At 41.9% G+C, this 20,503-nt stretch overlaps 3 protein-coding genes across 3 annotated transcripts; all 3 read right to left on the minus strand.

Moving 5' to 3' along the window:
• Nucleotides 1–214: 214 nt before the first annotated feature.
• LOC311035204 (E3 ubiquitin/ISG15 ligase TRIM25-like) lies at nt 215–11,739 on the minus strand. The gene is made up of 7 exons (XM_084043282.1): nt 11,416–11,739; nt 10,212–10,586; nt 7,995–8,090; nt 7,136–7,468; nt 2,530–2,689; nt 1,131–1,181; nt 215–980 (listed from the first exon to the last, which is right to left on the minus strand). The coding sequence occupies exons 1-7, from the start codon at nt 11,650–11,652 to the stop codon at nt 463–465; spliced, it is 1,770 nt and encodes a 589-aa protein (XP_083899408.1). The 5' UTR covers nt 11,653–11,739; the 3' UTR covers nt 215–462.
• A 1,580-nt stretch (nt 11,740–13,319) lies between these two features.
• On the minus strand, nt 13,320–16,593 carry LOC311035205 (stonustoxin subunit alpha-like; the record flags this gene model as incomplete). Its single annotated transcript, XM_084043283.1, has 4 exons — nt 13,320–14,801; nt 14,952–15,002; nt 16,069–16,228; nt 16,537–16,593. The coding sequence occupies 4 exons, from the start codon at nt 16,591–16,593 to the stop codon at nt 14,287–14,289; spliced, it is 783 nt and encodes a 260-aa protein (XP_083899409.1). The 3' UTR covers nt 13,320–14,286.
• Nucleotides 16,594–16,723: 130 nt separating this feature from the next.
• LOC311034348 (E3 ubiquitin-protein ligase TRIM47-like) lies at nt 16,724–18,667 on the minus strand (the record flags this gene model as incomplete). The annotated part of the gene is made up of 3 exons (XM_084042228.1): nt 16,724–17,189; nt 17,741–17,836; nt 18,473–18,667. 3 exons carry the CDS (start codon nt 18,665–18,667, stop codon nt 16,845–16,847), a joined length of 636 nt encoding a protein of 211 aa, XP_083898354.1. The 3' UTR covers nt 16,724–16,844.
• Between the last annotated feature and the right edge of the window lie 1,836 nt (nt 18,668–20,503).

The following is a 20,503-nucleotide window of genomic DNA, read 5'->3' on the forward strand; positions in this document are numbered from 1 at the left end:
TTTCTGTCTCTAAGTCAGGTAATATTTGGCCAATGTTTGACCAGTTTTTATGGTATAGTTTGTTGATTACTTTTGATGCAGTAATGCCATGTTTTATCTTATTTTTTTAGAGGCATTCAATAGGTCTTAAACGTCCTTAAATTGTCACTTTAGAAATGTGCAGATACCCTGTATACACTATACATACTGTATGTTGTTTACCCTGGGGGTCCAGACCCACAGTTTGAGAACCACTACATTTAGTATAACCAATCTACACAGACTGACAGAGGGCTCTGTAGTAATATCAACAAGATAACAGGGCATACTGTATAATGATTGTCTGCAGCAGGCTTATTAAAGAAATGCAATGAGATGAACACAATGGATTGATTGATCATGATGGTGTAGTATACTGTACACATCATTCTTACACAAGCTTTCGTTTTCAACTGAATATCATCATCAGTATTCTTAACATGTCTACCATGTCTTACACAGCTCTGCTGTATCTCCATATCCCCATGCAACCCTTATCCCTGGATAGAGAGGTTGTGTGAACGTGGTTTGAACTGTGTGTAGGAGGGTCATTGTGTAAGAAACACTGTAGAAAGACAGAGTACCTGCCTTGTGGTCCAGGTACACCCCCACTCTGGAGGAGAAAGGCCCTGACACTTTAGTGTGAACATTGTTGTGTCTGAAACTGTAGTTTTTATCAATGCACTGTAAACCCCAGGATTTATCATTGTCTCCAAAGTAGGTTGTTTGTCTGCTGATGTCTTTATAACAGACTGCTATACAAACCCCTCTACCACTCCACTCTACTTCCCAGTAACAACGTTCAGACAGACCCTCTGTACACATCACATGACAGTAAGTAAATCTCTCTGCATGATCAGGGTAAGGTTGGTGTTGTTGTGTTACAGTCACCTTCCTCTTCTCCTCTGACAGGGAGAGCTGTGTATTTATTGTGTTCATGTCCAGAGACAGAGGAGAGGAATCTGTGAGAACACACGACAAAAGAAAAATCAAACCTCATGAACCTTATTGTGTTTAGAGTTAGTCTCTCAGATCAAACTCATTAGAGCTTTAAATAACAACATATCAGAATGAAACTTCAACGTTCAGAACCTGCATCAACATGGACTCACATTGTAAAAAGTCCTTTCTGGTCTGAGGCTCCGCTGGATGTAAAACATCAACTGGAGACACAAGAAAACAGTAAAGGTCATCATGACATTGTAAAGGATTTCAATGTCCACACAAAGGCTCAAATCCAATAGACTTTACTGCTGACTTCAGGCATGTAAAGCACTAGAGGTGCGGGTCGCTACGCGACCCTTCCGTCTAGTCGCTGGCGCGAGGCTCTCGTGAAGTGGGCTGTAGATGTTTTGGAGACGCAAACCAAAAGCGAGAGCAACAGTGTTTCCAGACGCAAACCGAAAACGAAAGCAAACTGAGAAGCAGCACCCTCAGCCCAGCGAGACGGCGCGCGCTGCGTTCAACCCTCTCAAAGAGTCAGACAGACAGACAGTATTTGGATGGGGGGCGTGGTAGGTGGGGTTGCCATGTCCAGGAGTTGTAAGCGTGAAGTGGCGTGTAATTGGTTAGGGAAAGTGCGTCCACGCATGCGCAGTGCGCAGCGCGGTGCTGTTGGATGAAGCTGGTTGCTTGTTGCTGGCGCGCAAGTGTGGCAACACTGATGCAAGTTGCCCACAGACAACCGTCGTGTTGGCCACAGACAACCGTCGTGGCGCATGACTGTAGATCCCAATTGTAAGGTAGATACAGCGTGAGCCTACAGGAGGTCACAACATACGACTGACGTAAAAGACAACAGACCTGCTTTACGGCAGTGTCGTAACGTAGCTCTCTTAAAGGCACAGTCACATATATAGCATATATGACAGACATCATACTGAAGAATGGATTCAACTGAAGTTCCAAGGGTTTTGTCAAAAAGTTCAAGCTATTATAGCTTGATAGTAATCATTGCTATTATATAGTGTTTGTTCAGTAACAGCTGTCTCTCCAGCTCTTCAGTAAAACAGCTAGAAAATACATTTTCAGGTGGGTTTCACATTTCATCCAATCAGGAGAGAGAACTCCTGATTCTATTATATTTATAGAGAACAAAAATATAATAGTAATGATAATAATAATTTAAAAAAATGGTAAATGGTGCATTTATATACTGTAGCGGGTGACATGAAACACAGGTCACACTAATGTATTGCCCCCCATACTACAGGCTTTAGTAGCCTTCCCAGACATACTTACACCTGTACAAACTGTTTCAACACTTAGAAATGTATTGTACAGTAGGGACCGGTTAAAACACAATAAAGACATTTCAATCTAACCCTAATCTTTCCTTTGAGGAATATTCTTCCTTAAATTCTTCAATGTTTCTGTTCAATCTGACAGACAGCCAACCTGTGTACCATCAGTCTGCTCCAGTTCAAATATCTCCAGTTGCCTTCTGACTTCATCAATCCATGTTTACTATGATGGCTGGTTAGAAAAACAAGAAACACATTTAAATCTCACCTCTCTTTGATATCTCTGGCCAAGTTGTCTTCAGGATGTTGTCTAGTTGGTCTCTCAGACCAGACACCACATCAATCACATCTGTGAAGGACCTCACAGGACAGATGACCACACTGGGTGAGACTGGAGATCCACTGGAACTGGAGAGAGACTGGAAACTCTGGAGAGAGACAAGTAAACCAGTATAGACAGAGATAGATTAGAATATTGATCACAATTGGTGGAGTTGAGCTGATGTCCTTGTTGTTCAACCAGCACACACTACGAACACGAATTGTACAGGGCATATATTGAATAATGTTATACTTTCAAAATATTTTACAAAACAGTGGAAGAAGCCAATCTACAAGCTCAGAAGCTGATCTTGTAGATCTTCTATTTTTTGAAAATGTTTACAATTATGACACTTGTAGAAAATAATTGTGATTATCCTACTATAATTCTAGTAACCTGACGGTGGGTGGATGGGGTCCTGGGTCTCCGATCAAACTGCGCATGCGTCGTGTTGCCAGGTTTCGCGAGAGAAACAAGCAACGAGGTCTATGAAAACGAGGCCAAACCAAACGAACCCTATACCACCAACATCGGCCCTACAGCGCTTACAGTACGCCGACATGGCAACACCGAGACCCCGCCCACTCTCGGCACAATTCTTTCTGTGGAAAATAAACACACCAGACGGACCCGCGGCGCGGCCGCCATTGAAATCAGCAGCTCGCTCGCTTCACACAGCTCACGCACAGTTACCTCCTAAATGCTGAAATAAGCACACATTTCGAACCAATGTGGTAATATTCTCACACAAACAAGCCCAACTTACATTTCTGTCCATTACAAATGTCACAAGACACGAAGGAGACGAGGCAGCGGCCCCGCGGAAGTCGCGGCCTAGCGCAAGCATAAGCCTCGCCTGGGAGTGGGGCCTTTACCCCAACATCGCCGCGCCGCCCGACGGATGTCGGCGCGCTGCCACCCGCGACGTCCCGCGCCATGTAAACAAACTACCGGTTGTTGCTAATACTGTCTAAAGCATGTATGTGAATGCTTATGTCCAATACTGTGTTGGCGTTAGTTGGGATTAATGTTTATTAGCCAAACCAACTTAATATGAGCCGTTAGCGTGATGCTAAGCTAACGGACGTTTGGCGCTAGCATGCGGCTAACGCTAATGCTAACGTCGTCATCGTGACTTAATCAACAATGTAAACATTTCATCAACAAACTTTATGAACCTTAGCTGTGGTTAATATTATCAGTGCTACCCAAGTAGTCCATTGAAAAGTATTATTTTGGTGTATTTTGTGTATTGTAACTTGGACACTGTAACTTAATGGTAGCTTGGGCGACGCGTTGGCTCATGGTTCAGAATGCCTCATGGGTATTGTAGTCATTTTCTGCTATTTCGGTTCTACTGTGATAGACTGTGCTACATTACCTGCTGTTTAATTGTGAATCATATATGCTATGAATATATGGTAATACAATGTTTATTTTCCTGTATTTCCAGGTTTATGACCTGTGTCATCTATGACCTGTGTGTCATCTGTGTGTCCAGTACTTTGTACTGTGTTGGTTAAAAATAAAACTACAAAAAGACAAAACACGAGTTGTGACAAAGACGTGTGATTCTCTGATTAATGTTGTTAGTGGTGTAAAATGCCATCAAAAAATATACTCAAGCCTGCTGCAGGGCAACAGAAAATAGCAAGCCTATTTTGCTATTTTATATAGCAAATTTGTATATATATATATATATATATATATATATATATATATATAGAACTATAACAACATAGTATTTATATATCCGTTTTTATATTTATATTTTGCTATATTAAAATAGCAAGCCTATATTGGTGCTATTTAATGTACTTATATACTGTTCTATGTTTGCATATAATTTGCAAATATTAAAGATTTGGAATTGTGTAGATTTCTTTCAGAGACATGTATGGACTGTTATATCTTGAACATTTATTCATTTCCACTTACCAGACACTTTTTTTATGGTAAAAATGAGCATAAAAAGCAAAATACAGAATTCAGAAATATTAAAATGGAAAAAACAGAATTTGGGAAAAAAATAAAACGGATTTCATATGGCTCTTGCCGCGACGGGAGCGACCGGGGGGGGGGGGGGGGGGGCACGACGGGACGCGCGCGGGGGAGAAACCGCGCGACAGGACGTGCATTAACCCCACGACGACTTTCGTCTGCGCCCTTCACCGGGTATGGTCTAGTCCTACTATAATTCTAGTAACCTGACGGTGGGTGGATGGGGTCCTGGGTCTCCGATCAAACTGCGCATGCGTCGTTGTGCCAGGTTTCGCGAGAGAAACAAGCAACGAGGTCTATGAAAACGAGGCCAAACCAAACGAACCCTATACCACCAACATTGGCCCTACAGCGCTTACAGTACGCCGACATGGCAACACCGAGACCCCGCCCACTCTCTGACTGTCTACAATTCTTTCTGTGGAAAGCAAACACACCAGACGGCCCCGGCGCCGCGGCCGCCATTGAAATCAGCAGCTCGCTCGCTTCACACAGCTCACGCACAGTTACCTCCTAAATGCTGAAATAAGCACACATTTCGAACCAATGTGGTAATATTCTCACACAAACAAGCCCAACTTACATTTCTGTCCATTACAAATGTCACAAGACACGAAGGAGACGAGGCAGCGGCCCCGCGGAAGTCGCGGCCTAGCGCAAGCATAAGCCTCGCCTGGGAGTGGGGCCTTTACCCCAACATCGCCGCGCCGCCCGACGGATGTCGGCGCGCTGCCACCCGCGACGTCCTGCGCCATGTAAACAAACTACCGGTTGTTGCTAATCCTGTCTAAAGCATGTATGTGAATGCTTATGTCCAATACTGTGTTGCCGTTAGTTGGGTTTAAGCCAACAGCTGCCTATAATGGGCCGTCAGTGTGGAGCTAAGCCACGGGTAGCGTTAGCATGCGGCTAACGTTAATGTTTAAACGCAGCTGTCGTCACTCAAACGGCTACGTTAAACATCTTATCAACAACCTGTATGAACGTTAGTGTGGTCAATGTCATCAATGCTAACTAATTAGCCCGTTGAACAGTGTTATTTTGGGGACTTTGGTGGGTTTCTGTGACACAATGTCACGACTCACAGTGTTATGTCACACGCAATTGAATAGCTTAGCACTTCCGGTCGTTCCTTCACAATAAAGGTTGCAATCAATTGAAAATAGCCGATCTACACGCTCTCAATGCGTCGCGATACACACAATATACACATCTTTACAAAACAGCTGATCTACAAGCTCAAAACAACTCGCAAAGCCACACGTCCACCGTCAGGTTACTAGAATTATAGTAGGATACACACATGCCCGTGGAGAGGGGTGACCGCGGGCCGGGGGGGGGGGGGGGGAGAAACCGCGCGACAGGACGTGCATTAACCCCAAATTTGCAACTGGGTAGCGTTAGCAATTAGCATGCGCCACGCTAATGTTAACCAACGCTGCTGTCGTCACTCAAACGGCTACGTCAAACATCTTATCAACAACCTGTATGAACGTTAGTGTGGTCAATGTCATCAATGCTAACTAATTAGCCCGTTGAACAGTGTTATTTTGGTGACTTTTGTGGATTTCTGTGATACAATGTCACGAGGTAGCATCTCAGAGTGTTATGTCACAGTCCGACTGAATAGCTTAGCACTTCCAGTCGTTCCTTCACAATAAAGGTTGCAACAAACTGAAAATAGCTGATCTACAGGCTCACAACGCCTCGCGATGCGTTGTGAAAATAGGGAGATGGGGAGAGAGAGAGAGAGAGGGACGGAGAGAATACTCAAATACCTTGAGTAAAAATACTTCAGAGTACTCAACATGAGTAAAAATACTTAAAAGTACTGAAAAGTTGAAAAAAAGAGTAAAAATACTTAAAGATTGATGAAAACACTACAAATACCTAAAAGTTGATAAAAACACTACAAATACCTAAAAGTTGATAAAAACAGTACAAATACTTAAAAATCTGTAAAAAAAACTTTACAGCTAATAAAGTCATTAAAAACACTTTCAAGTAAATACATTGAGTAACAATACTTACTTAACTACTACTACAAATACTCTTTTAGTACCGCCTCTTTTAGTACCGCCTCAATACCAGCTTCAATGCATTACTGAAATTACATTTATATGAAATACATCACAACACCCTCCTATAATATTAAAAAAAACAGCCGAAGGGGTCCGCCATGTTCCACAGGGGTGCGCAGGCCCCCAGGGGGTCCGGGGACACCCAGGAAAATAAAAAAGAAATGTTAATTTTTTTTCTTTTTTCTTTTTCACTTTTGGAATTTTTTGTCCCACGCTTTTGGTACCCCAAAATAGGGGGGCGCCACGACGGGGCGCGCGCGGGGGAGAAACCGCGCGACAGGACGTGCATTAAGCCCAACTTTGCAACTACTTTCGCCTGCGCCCTTCACCGGGTATGGTCTAGTCTCAAATAATTGTGATTAGGCCATTATGTAATAATTGTGCCTAATTCTGACAATGTTATTGTGGTCTGTACAACTACTGTATACTAGAACTATATTAGTAACTACCAGCACAAATTATGCCAAGACATAATTTAATGTAATGTAATGTAATGTAATCGAGTGGAATAAAAAGAAGATTTCTCCTAAATGAGTCAAAACCAAACAGTAAAATGTCATGTGTGGAACCTGAATGAAAGTGATGATGTCATCAGTGTTGGACAGCTCCTCCAGGTCAGCATGTCTCCTCTCCAGCTGCTCCATGTGGTCCTCCAGCTGCCTCAGGAGAGCCTCAGTCTGAGCCACTGCAGTCTGCTGCTGATCTCTGATCAGTTCTTTAAGCTCACTGCGTCTTCTCTCAATGGAGACCATCATCTCACTGAAGATCCTGTCACTGGCCTCCACTGCTGCTTCTGCAGAGCTCTGCTTCACACACACACACACACACACACACACACACACACACACACACACACACACACACACACACACACACACACACACACACACACACACACACACACACACACACACACACACACACACACACACACACACACACACACACGTTTTTCAGAAAGACATTTTTAGAATCGCCCTCAGGACATCAGCTACAGTATTTGAAAATAGCCGTTCTACAAGTTCCCAACACATGGCGAATGCATCGCAGCGCGTTTGTAGACCTGCAATTTTCTAAAATTTGTGATAGAATGTGAAAAATAATGAATACTTTTGAAACATTTTAACAACACTAATCTTATACGTGGGTTGCTGGCATAAAATATGTTCAAATGGGGGTCTGCAGCCAAATACATAATATTTGGTTTAAGAACCACTGCTTTAGTGCTTCTGATGACACAAGGCTCTGTCTCATCCATATTATACGTAGCATCACCATCTTTCCACAGTAAACACAAGAACAAGAACTATTATCATAATATCAGCTCACGTTCAGGGCCTCCAGGACCTGTCTCAGGTCTTTCAGCTCCTTCTTTTTCTCCTGGATCTTCTGCTGGACTTCCTCCTGAATTGTCACCAGCTGTTTCTGCAAGAAACAGGAAGAGACAGTTTGGCTTGTAAACAAAGCACATTTTCAAGTCAGGATACCAATTCTATCCAATCAGGAGAGAGAGAGAGAGAGAGAGAGAACTCATACAGGATACAGGGTAAAAACAGGGGTAAAAGGGTAAAAACAAGTGAAATTCAAGTGAAACACACTTTTGCAAGTGCAAGATTAATGTACATGAAATCATTTTTGAAATGTTATCAATCGCCGTTTTTCATTGGGTCCAAAAGGAGTGTACTTTATACTTTCCATTGTAAAACACCCGTACCTCTTTTCCCCGAAGAGCCCAATATTAATCCTATCGATCAATTCCTCCTTTTTGACCCGATGGCCAAAGGCGCTATATTAACACTATATGACATAATCTCCAATTTGAGGCCTGCGCCCATGATGATTATAATTACATCTAACGATGCTTCTCCTCCATTCACGTTTGGTGAATGTAGCCTTGGCCAGGAAAATTTGATGTCTTCAGGCGGGGACCATCGATCATAAGGTCGATGGTCCCCGCCTGAAGACATCAAGATAAAAGCTGACTGGGAACATGATTTGGGGATCACGTTGTCCGCTGAAAATTGGGATTCTATTTTACATAAGTCCTCACTCTGTGCAAGGCATTGTTTAATTAAGCAATATTACACGAGAGGGTGTGCTTTACCGTCATTATTGGCACGCCAGTGATGCGGTCAGGAACGAGGCGGAGCCGAGTTCCGCAAGCATCACTGAAGTGCCAATAATGTTGGTAAAGCACACCCTCTCGTGTAATATTGCGATTATACAACAGTTACCAACAAAACACATCCAAATGTATTCATATTGTGGGGCAATTCATAATAAAAATGTTTCGCTATTAACCGTTTCCCTGTAAAGAGAAGAGTTTATTTGACTGAGACATTAAATAGTCCCTGTAGCAGCGCTCTGAGGCACCGTCTCATCAACACAGCTGATTCCAGTAGGCTATATGCTCCGTCGTACGACCGTGTCACGTGGCCAAAATAACTGATCTACAAGCTGACAACGCGTTGCGATGGCGACGCGTTGTGAACTTGTAGATCGGCTATTTTCGCCGTGCGATACCTTCGTACGATAACGTGATTTATTAATGTGATTAGGCCTGTGCTATCATGCTGGTTTGAAGCACGGCTAGATATCTTTTCAACCAATCAGATTGCTTGGTCGGAACTACCTGTTGTATAATTCAGTTTAAAATAGTTCACAGAGCTCACATGTCTAAGGTCAAACTTGCAAGTATATACCCTGACATAACCCCCACCTGCGACAAGTGCAAGAATACTGACGCAACCCTCATGCACCAATACTGGATGTGTGCGCAATTACAACCATTTTGGGAGGGTGTCTTCTATACCCTATCTACTATTTTACGGCGAACTCTAGACCCAGACCCCCTAATTGCGCTGTTTGGCACTGTTGGAGGGGAGGATTTCCCATTGACACGAGTGCCGTATGGTGGACTTTGCCCTGTTGCTCGCCAGACGTGCTGTTCTGCTCCGATGGAAGGATGCTGCCCCGCCCGTGCTCACTCAGTGGCTTCGCGATATAATGTCTTGCCTTAAATTGGAGATGTTGCGATTCTCAATAGCCGGCTCAGAGAAAAAATTCTATAAGACCTGGGGTCCGTTCATGACTTTTTACCACAACACTCAGGCTGCATAGTGTGGGGTATGCCTGTTGCGACTGCAGCACACAGCAAACCTAAAATGTTTTTATTTTAATTTATACATCTGCTTTTTTTCCTATTCTATCTGCTCTGATTAATTTTCGTGCCTTTTGTTTTTCCTTTTATTTCTAATTTTCTCTTACGATTGTGCCTACAACTGTCCTGGGGATTGAAATTGGGGGAGGGTGGGATAGGGGTATGTAGTATATACATTTTGTTTGTCTTTTTGTGATACGATATGAAAAGATTTGTATGTGCAGTATGCTTGCCCCTGGGCCTTGTACTAAAAACTAATACAAAGATCTTGAAAAGTAAAGTAAAACACCCTGATTTGAATGTCTCTGACATGGTCATCTAGTTCTGCCTCTGTCTTTAAAATATGATCTCTCTCATGATTTGTCTTCAAGTGATGGTGGTCCTACCTGTTTCTCTGCCTTCTCTGCAGCAGCTGACACCGTGTCATGGCCCTTATGTTCATCCATGAGGCACTGATAGCAGATACACTGGCGGTCTGTGCGACAGAACACCTCCATCAGCTTGTCATGACTGGAGCACATCTTCTCCTGCAGTTTGTTGGTGGCTGGGATTAGTTTGTGCTTCTTCCAAGTAGGAACATTGTAGTGAGGCTGGAGGTGAGTCTCACAGTAAGAGGCCAGACACGCCAGACAAGACATGAGAGCTTTGTGACGTCTGGCTCCGGTGCAGAAATCACAGGCCACGTCTGCTGGACCCTTGTACAGCAGAGCAGCAGATACAGAAGACTGCTGACCTCCTGTACTGCTCAGCTTCATCACAACCTGGAAGTAAAGAGAAGAGGAGGGGAGGTCACTCACTGATGACAAATACAACACAGTCATTGTGAGGTTCATGGTGATAAACACAGTGAGACATTACAGGTATTACTTCATCTAGTAAGAGCATTGTAACATTATCTGAACACTGTGGTTCTGAACCTTTGTATTACATAAAGTTGATTGCTTTATGTTGTTAAAAATGTACAATTTAAGCGTTTAGCAGACACTCTTAACCACTAGAACCCTGTGTATCTGCTATTATGTTTGCCTACAAACATAAGATCAAAGATCAGAGTAAATTACCCTAGTCAACAAAATGACAGCATAAGGTAAGTAGACTGCAAATAAACTAAGATAATATCAAACCTAGTATCTGTTTAAACCAGTGGTTCTCAAACCTTTTCATATCAAGGACCCCCACATTAATATGTAGTTGGCCACGGACCCCCATATGAAAATATTTTGTGATAGGGACCCACATACAAGATTTATGTTGTTTAAATGTTTTTTTAAAATATTGCATATCATTGTATTGTGAGATTACAGTGGTTAAACAGACTGTGATGCTCTATTAACACATTTTGTTCGGGTCCCCCTGGACTCCTCTCATGGACCCCTGGGGGTCCCCAGACCCCACTTTGAGAACCACTGGTCTAACATGCTATCTAAATAGTATTCTTAGTATATGTGGACATTATAAACATACATAACATAATGTGTAGTAAGTAACCAACATATAGTATAACTACCATCTATCACAATAGTCAACAAGGAGTTTTGTGTATCAGAACATGTAGTTTAATGTGTGGTTGTAACTTGTAGGTCATCTCACCTCAGCCAGCAAGGTGTTCTTCCTCAGAACAGGTCTGGGACTGAAGCTCTCTCTGCACTGGGGACAGCTGTAGACTCCAGTCTCCTCATACTGGTCCCAGTAACCCTCAATACAGCTTCTACAGTAACTGTGTCCACACGGTAGACCCACTGGTTCCTTTAGAAGGTCCAGACAGACAGGACAGCAGAACTGGTCCTGGTCCAGCTCACATGTCTGTTGCTGCTGTTGTTCTGCCATTTGACTGACAACCACACTCACACTGAGAGAAAACACACAACACTTTGGTTAACTCTGAAGAGAGACTGAGAGAGAAAACAACAGCTCTGAGTTTCGTTTCTTGTGAAGAAAAGTAGGAGAGTCAAAGGGAGGGACTTCCTGTATGTTTGCAGGAGGCAGTGGTTTTAAAGAGACAGTGGATGTGAAGCACAAACAGGTTCAGCTTGTGGTTGAACGTTGTACAGCTGGACTCTCACACTACACCATCATTTCCCCTCCATGTGGAAAAGCCTGGTGGGGGTGACACGAGGTTACAAGATAATAATAGGGGGTATTTATTTGGGTTAGAGTATGGCAGAAAATGTGTATTTTAGTACAATATCTCGACTTTTTCCACTAGATCCACATTCTCTCCAGTGAGCACATATATTAGAGTGAAACACTCTTAATACTCTCTAGGATTACAAATATGTCATGTCATGGCAAGACAAGACAAGACAAGACAAGACAAGACAAGACAAGACAGGTGAACTCATAATAAAGGGGAAACCTGAAAATTATACAAGGGTGACATCTGGTGGCCAATTCAGTGATGCCTTATTGCTGCTTTGTCATTGCTTGTCATCTACTTTTTTCTGCTTTTTTTGTCCCCTTACTTCAGCTGGAGTTGCACCTGATGAAGTGTTGATGGAATGATTCATTGTGTCTTGTGTGTTATTTCAGGAAACAAGATTATGTTCCTACAGATTAAGTGAGAGAAATGCCAGCAGCATTGTCAAATTGAAGGATGAATGAATTCCATTCAGTATTCGACCTGGACAGTCGACTGGACCTTAACTGGTTTAACAGCTTTAACTGTCGGGGGACACATGATCTCATGGCCACACATGAACATGTAACCTAGTGGGGTCAGTTCAAACTTAGCCTAGTTATAGCTTAACCCATTCAATCCAGGGACGCTTATCTGTCATTTTAGATTTCTTTGGCTATTCAAAAATAGCAGATATACAAGCTCATAGCGCGGCACTCGGTGCCGCGCTATGAGCTTGTATATCTGCTATTTTTGAATAGCCAAAGAAATCTAAAATGACACAGATACTTTCCCGGCTATGGGTTAAATGGCTTTTTAAAAAGCCATTTAAGCCATAACTAGGCTAAGTTTGAACTTAGTATGAGGTGGTGCAACTGGCCCCACTACACTTGTCATTGGAAGCAAACTGGATTTTGCTCAAATTTGCTTCTGAGTTGCATTTCATCCTATTAAGTGTTGTAGCCCATAGCATAGTTGATACTGTTAATGTAATTGTTGTACTTTGCACAATATTTATTTAACAAGCATGATGCGTCTGCCATAATTTTGAAATATGTATTTCCCAGGGAATCAGTTTTTGAAATATAATCATTAGTCTAAATCGCATACATAATGTCACATTCTGAGTACATGTACATGATGTGAACTTGAAAACTGTTGTTCTATTTTGCTGAAGAAGTTCTAATAAACTGACTGAAGAAAAGAGACAGTTCATTCATCATTGTGCAACGGAAAAATAAGTAATAAATGATACAAAGTCCAGTTGTAATCCAAAGTTAATGAGTCATTAACCCATGATATGTCAATGATGTCATTCATTATGAATCTGTGTGGAAATATTTAATTATTATCATTGTGCAGGGAACAATGTAGCATAGACACAAGTTTGACTTTTACACACATATTTTTATAAATGATTAAATCGAATAACGAATAACCGTTGACAAACAATACCCTATATTGACACATTGAGGAGTAAGACATTACACCAGTGGTTCTCAAACTTTTCAGGCCGCGACCTCCCAGAATAATCCTATTTGAACTGGGGACCCCCCAAAAATCATAATTTAACTGGGGACCCCCCAAAATAATATTTGAACTGGGGACCCCTAAAAAGAATCATATTTGAACAGGGGACCACCCACCCTGACAAACACTTGGAATTGCAGGAGTGGAAGCATTACATTTAGTGTAACTCCATTAATATTGTGAAAATAGCAGATCTACAAGCTCACAAAGCCTCACGTTGCAAGGTGTTGTGAGCTTGTAGATTGGCTATTTTCACATTTTCTGTCTCTAAGTCAGGTAATATTTGGCCAATGTTTGACCAGTTTTTATAGTATAGTTTGTTGATTACTTTTGACGCAGTAATGCCATGTTTTATTATTATTTTTTAGAGGTATTCAATAGGTCTTAAAAGTCCATAAATTGTCACTTTAGAAATGTGCAGATACCCTATATACACTATACATACTGTATGTTGTTTACTGTTGAGTGAGAAAACAATGTTGCACATTAAGCAAAATATCATCATTTGGGGACCTCCTGGGGGTCCAGACCAACAGTTTGAGAACCACTACATTCAGTATAACCAATCTACACAGACTGACAGAGGGCTCTGTAGTAATATCAACAAGATAACAGGGCATACTGTATAATGATTGTCTGCAGCAGGCTTATTAAAGAAATGCAATGAGCGGAACACAATGGATGTATTGATCATGATGGTGTAGTATACTGTACACATCATTCTTACACAAGCTTTATCTAGAAGAGAAAAGCTATAATCAAATGAAGAAAACAAAGTTTTCACCTGAATATCATCATCAGTATTCTTAACATGTCTACCATGTCTTACACAGCTCTGCTGTATCTCCATAGCTCCCAAAAAAAATCCCTGGATAGAGAGGTTGTTTGAACGTGGTTTGAACTGTGTGTAGGAGGGTCATTGTGTCAGAAACACTGTAGAAGGACAGAGTACCTGCCTTGTGGTCCAGGTACACCCCCACTCTGGAGGAGAGAGGCCCTGACACTTTAGTCTCAACACTGTTGTGTTTGAAACTGTAGTTTTTATCATAGCACTGTAAACACCAGGATTTATCATTGTCTCCAAAGATGTTTTGTCTGCTGATGTCTTTATAACAGACTGCTATACGAACCCCATAACCACTCCACTCTACTTCCCAGTAACAACGTTCAGACAGACCCTTTGTACACAACACCTGACAGTAATTAGTAAATCTCTCTGCATGATAAGGGTAAGGTTGTTGTTGGCGTGTTGCAGTCACCTTCCTCTTCTCCTCTGACAGGGAGAGCTTTGTGTTTATTGTGTTCATGTCCAGAGACAGAGGAGAGGAATCTGTGAGAACACACGACAAAAGAAAAATCAAACCTCATGAACCTTATTGTGTTTAGAGTTAGTCTCTCAGATCAAACTCATTAGAGCTTTAAATAACAACATATCAGAATGAAACTTCAACGTTCAGAACCTGCATCAACATGGACTCACATTGTAAAAAGTCCTTTCTGGTCTGAGGCTCCGCTGGATGTAAAACATCAACTGGAGACACAAGAAAACAGTAAAGGTCATCATGACATTGTAAAGGATTTCTATGTCCACACAAAGGGTCAAATCCAATAGACTTTACTGCTGACTTCAGGCATGTAAAACATACAGCGTGAGCCTACAGGAGGTCACAACATACGACTGACGTAAAAGACAACAGACCTGCTTTACGGCAGTGTCGTAACGTAGCTCTCTTAAAGGCAGTCACATATACAGTATAGCATAGACATCATACTGAAGAATGGATTCAACTGAAGTTCCAAGGGTTTTGTCAAAAAGTTCAAGCTATTATAGCATCATTGCTATTATATAGTGTTTGTTCAGTGACAGCTGTCTCCCCGTCTCTCATTTTACATTTATAATACATTTTCAGGTGGGTTACAAATTTCATCCAATCAGGAGAGAGAACTCCTCAAGATAATTTATTGAGCATAAAAATATAATAATAAAAAATGGTAAATGGTGCATTTATATACTGTAGCGGGTGACATGAAACGCAGGTCTCACTAATTTACTGCCCCCCATACTACAGGCTTTAGTAGCCTTCCCAGACATACTTCCACCTGTACAAACTGTTTCAACACTTAGAAATGTATTGTACAGTATAGGGGCCGGTTAAAACACAATAAAGACATTTAAATCTAACCCTAATCTTTCCTTTGAGGAATAGTCTTGCTTAAATTCTTCAATGTTACTGTTCAATCTGACAGACAGCCAACCTGTGTACCATCAGTCTGCTCCAGTTCAAATATCTCCAGTTGCCTTCTGACTTCACAAGTAAGACGCGCGAACGCTGGAAGCGAACGCAGCTCCAAAATATTGTGTATTTAAGGACGTGTGTGTGTTTTGACTGTAGCTGCACTCTGGCGCACTCTGTGGCTGCACACAGGCAGTGCACGCACAGTATTGCACACAGAGACACACACACACAAGCCGAGCAGAGTTTCATAGTATGCTCCACTTGGGCGGAGGCGCGGCTTCGCCTCCTTCCGCGTTCGCCATCAATCCATGTTTACTATGATGGCTGGTTAGAAAAACAAGAAACACATTTAAATCTCACCTCTCCTCGATATCTCTGGCCAAGTTGTCTTCAGGATGTTGTCTAGTTGGTCTCTCAGACCAGACACCACATCAATCACATCTGTGAAGGACCTCAGAGGACAGATGACCACACTGGGTGAGACTGGAAATCCACTGGAACTGGAGAGAGACTGGAAACTCTGGAGAGAGACAAGTAAACCAGTACAGACAGGGATGGAAGAACATTAAACCAAGAGATCATTAGATTAGTACATTGATCACAATTATGGAGTTGAGCTGATGTCCTTGTTGTTCAACCAGTTAACTAAAACTAGCGATTAACAATGTGATTGTGTTTTTGGCAAATCAATAGATATTACATTTATGTTCCAATCTACGAACACAAATTGCACAGGGCAGATATTTCATAATGTATACTGTATATTTTAGAAATAGTGGAAATAAGCTCACAAGCTTCCATTGTGATTTATGGGGCGAATGAACGAACGAGTGTGGCAACAGAGTATATGGTTTGGAACAGACCTATCTTGTCTCTTTCAGTCATAGTGACATTGTCCTGCATCAGATCATGTGTCCCTATAAAAGGCTCTCCAATAGCCTATTTTGTTTTTTTGTTAATAGTATTTAGGTCTGCTATTTTGGGGAAATTGAAATAGTTATTATCTCAAATAATTGTGACAGGCCTAATTCTGACATTGTTATTGTGGTCTGGACAACTACTGTATACTAGAACTATATTAGTATTAGTAACTACCAACATTAATAATGTCATGTTATGCCATGTCATGTAATATACTATGATGTAATGGAATGTAATATAATATGATATGATGGAATGAGATGAAATATGAAGCTGATTTCTCCTAAATGAGTCAAAACCAAACAGTAAAATGCCATGTGTGGAACCTGAATGAAAGTGATGATGTCATCAGTGTTGGACAGCTCCTCCAGGTCAGCATGTCTCCTCTCCAGCTGCTCCATGTGGTCCTCCAGCTGCCTCAGGAGAGCCTCAGTCTGAGCCACTGCAGTCTGCTGCTGATCTCTGATCAGTTCTTTAAGCTCACTGCGTCTTCTCTCAATGGAGACCATCATCTCACTGAAGATCCTGTCACTGGCCTCCACTGCTGCTTCTGCAGAGCTCTGCTTCACACACACACACACACACACACACACACACACACACACACACGCGCGCGCGCACACGCACGCGCACGCACACGCACACGCACACGCACACGCACACGCACACACACACGCACACACACTTTTTGTGTTATCCTTGACATGAAAGGGTTTGAGCACCACTGATATAGCAATATACGTTTTTCAGAAAGACATTTTTAGAATCGGCCTCAGGAAATCAGCTACAGTATTTGAAAATAGCCGTTCTACAAGTTCCCAACACATGGCAAATGCATCGCGGCGCGTTCTGAGTTTGTAGATCTGCTATTTTCTAATATTCATGAGAGAATGTGAAAAATAATGAATAATTTTGAAACATTTTAACAACACTAATCTTATACGTGGGTTGCTGGCATAAAATATTTTCAAATGGGGGTCTGCAGCCAAATACATATTAATTGGTTTAAGAACCACTGCTTTAGTGCTTCTGATGACACAAGGCACTGTCTCATCCATACAGCATCACAGTAAACACAAGAACAAGAACTATTATCATAATATCAGCTCACGTTCAGGGCCTCCAGGACCTGTCTCAGGTCTTTCAGCTCCTTCTTTTTCTCCTGGATCTTCTGCTGGACTTCCTCCTGAATTGTCACCAGCTGTTTCTGCAAGAAACAGGAAGAGACAGTTTGGCTTGAAAACAAAGCACATTTTCAAGTCAGGATACCAATTCTATCCAATCAGGAGAGAAAGAGAACTCATACAGGATACAGGGTAAAAACAAGTTAAATTGGAGACAGTTTAGTTTGGATCCACAAATCCTCTTAACCCATTTAGACCTGGAACACCTATACGTTATACCTTTCAGCTGCGAACACCTCTGTGTGTGGTTGTTGCTATATACATTAAATAGCAATATTATTATTTATTTTTTTAATTAAAAAAAATAGTTTTTCAGAAAACTTAGGTCAGGATTTATAAGGCATTCATAGAATCGGCCTCAGGTCTAAATGGGTATCAACTGTGTAACCTCTCCAAAATACACCTTTGCAGGGATGAGATATCAATATTAAGCCCCTGCATCTTGCCCCTTCTTAATGGTGAAATATGATTCATGAAAAGTTATCAAAATGATCAATGTTTTATTTTCATTGGGTTCATTGGGTGTACTTCATCCTTTAATACTTTTTATTGTACAACACCCTGGTTTGTGCTTTTAATGTCTCTGACATGGTTATTTAGCTTCTATCTTTAAAACATGCTCTATCTTATGATTTGTCTTCAAGTGATGGTGGTCCAACCTGTTTCTCTGTCTTCTCTGCAGCAGCTGACACCGTGTCATGGCCCTTATGTTCATCCATGGTGCACAGATAGCAGATACACTGGCGGTCTGTGCGACAGAACACCTCCATCAGCTTGTCATGACTGGAGCACATCTTCTCCTGCAGTTTGTTGGTGGCTGGGATTAGTTTGTTGCTTCTTCCAAGTAGGAACATTGTAGTGAGGCTGGAGGTGAGTCTCACAGCAAGAGGCCAGACACGCCAGACAAGACATGAGAGCTTTGTGACGTCTGGCTCCGGTGCAGAAATCACAGGCCACGTCTGCTGGACCGGCGTACAGCAGAGCAGCAGAGACAGAAGACTGCTGACCTCCTGCACTGCTCAGCTTCATCACAACCTGGAAGTAAAGAGAAGAGGAGGGGAGGTCACTCACTGATGACAAATACAACACAGTCATTGTGAGGTTCATGGTGATAAACACAGTGAGAAATGACAGGTATTAGTTCATCTAGTAAGATCATTGTAACATTATCTGAAAACTGGTTCTGAACTTTTGCATTTACAATGTAAACATTTAGCAGACACTCTTCACCACTAGAATCCTATGAATCTGCTATTATGTTTGCCTACAATGAATGACATGGCAACAATAGGGACGCTAGAGTTTAATGATTAACCAGTGACTAACACAGTCAAAGATCAGAGTAAATTACCCTAGTCAACAAAATGACACAATAATGTAAGTACTGTAGACTGTAAAGAAACTAAGATACCATCAAACCTAGCATCTGTTTAAACCAGTGGTTCTCAAACTTTTTCCATGTCAAGGAACCCCAAATTAATATGTATTTGGCAAATGTTGGCCACCCATACAAGATTTATGTTGTTAAAATGTTTTTAAAATATTGCATATCATTGCATTGTGAGCTTGTAGATCGTCAATTTTCAAGTAGCTGATGTATAGGGTTACAGTGGTTAAACAGACTGTGGTGCTCTATTAACACATTTTGTTCGGGTCCCCCTGGACTCCTCTCATGGACCCCTGAGGGTCCCCAGACCCCACTTTGAGAAGCACTGGTCTAACATGCAATCTAAATAGTATTCTTAGTATTTGTGGACATTATCAACATACATAACATAATGTGTAGTAAGTAACCAACATATAGTATAACTACCATCTATCAACATAGTCAACAAGGAGTTTTGTGTATCAGAACATGTAGTTTAATGTGTGGTTGTAACTTGTAAGGTCATCTCACCTCAGCCAGCAAGGTGTTCTTCCTCAGAACAGGTCTGGGACTGAAGCTCTCTCTGCACTGGGGACAGCTGTAGACTCCAGTCTCCTCATACTGGTCCCAGTAACCCTCAATACAGCTTCTACAGTAACTGTGTCCACAGTGTAAAGTTACTGGTTCCTTTAGAAGGTCCAGACAGACAGAACAACAGCAGAACTGGTCCTGGTCCAGCTCACATCCCTGTTGTTGTTGTTGCTGCTGTTGTTCTGCCATTTGACTGACAACCACACTCACACTGAGAGAAAACACACAACACTTTGGTTTACTCTGAAGAGAGACTGAGAGAGAAATACACAACAGTTCTGAGTTTCGTTTCTTGTGAAGAAAATTAGGAGAGGCAAAGGGAGGGACTTCCTGGATGTTTGCAGGAGGCAGTGGTTTTAAAGAGACAGCGACTGTGTAGCACAAACAGGTTCAGCTTGTGGTTGAACGTTGTACAGCTGGACTCTCACACTACACCATCATTTCCCCTCCACGTGGAAAAGCCTGGTGGTGGTGACACTAGGTTACAAGATAATCGGGGGTATTTATTTGGAGAATGAAAATGTGTATTTTAGTGAAATATCTCAACTTTCTCACTAGTTCCACACAGACCACTTTCGCTTCACTTCTTCCAGTGGGCACACATGGTATTGACTATTGAGTACCCTGACACTCGACCTGAATTTTCATTTAGTTTCTCTCATGGATTCAGGGGCTGGGGTCAGTTGCACCACCTCACACTAAGTTCAAATTTAGCCTAGTTATAGCTTAACCC

The sequence above is a fragment of the Gymnoscopelus microlampas genome (assembly GCF_963454915.1).
Source record: "Gymnoscopelus microlampas genome assembly, chromosome: 19".
NCBI classification, from domain to species: domain Eukaryota; kingdom Metazoa; phylum Chordata; class Actinopteri; order Myctophiformes; family Myctophidae; genus Gymnoscopelus; species Gymnoscopelus microlampas.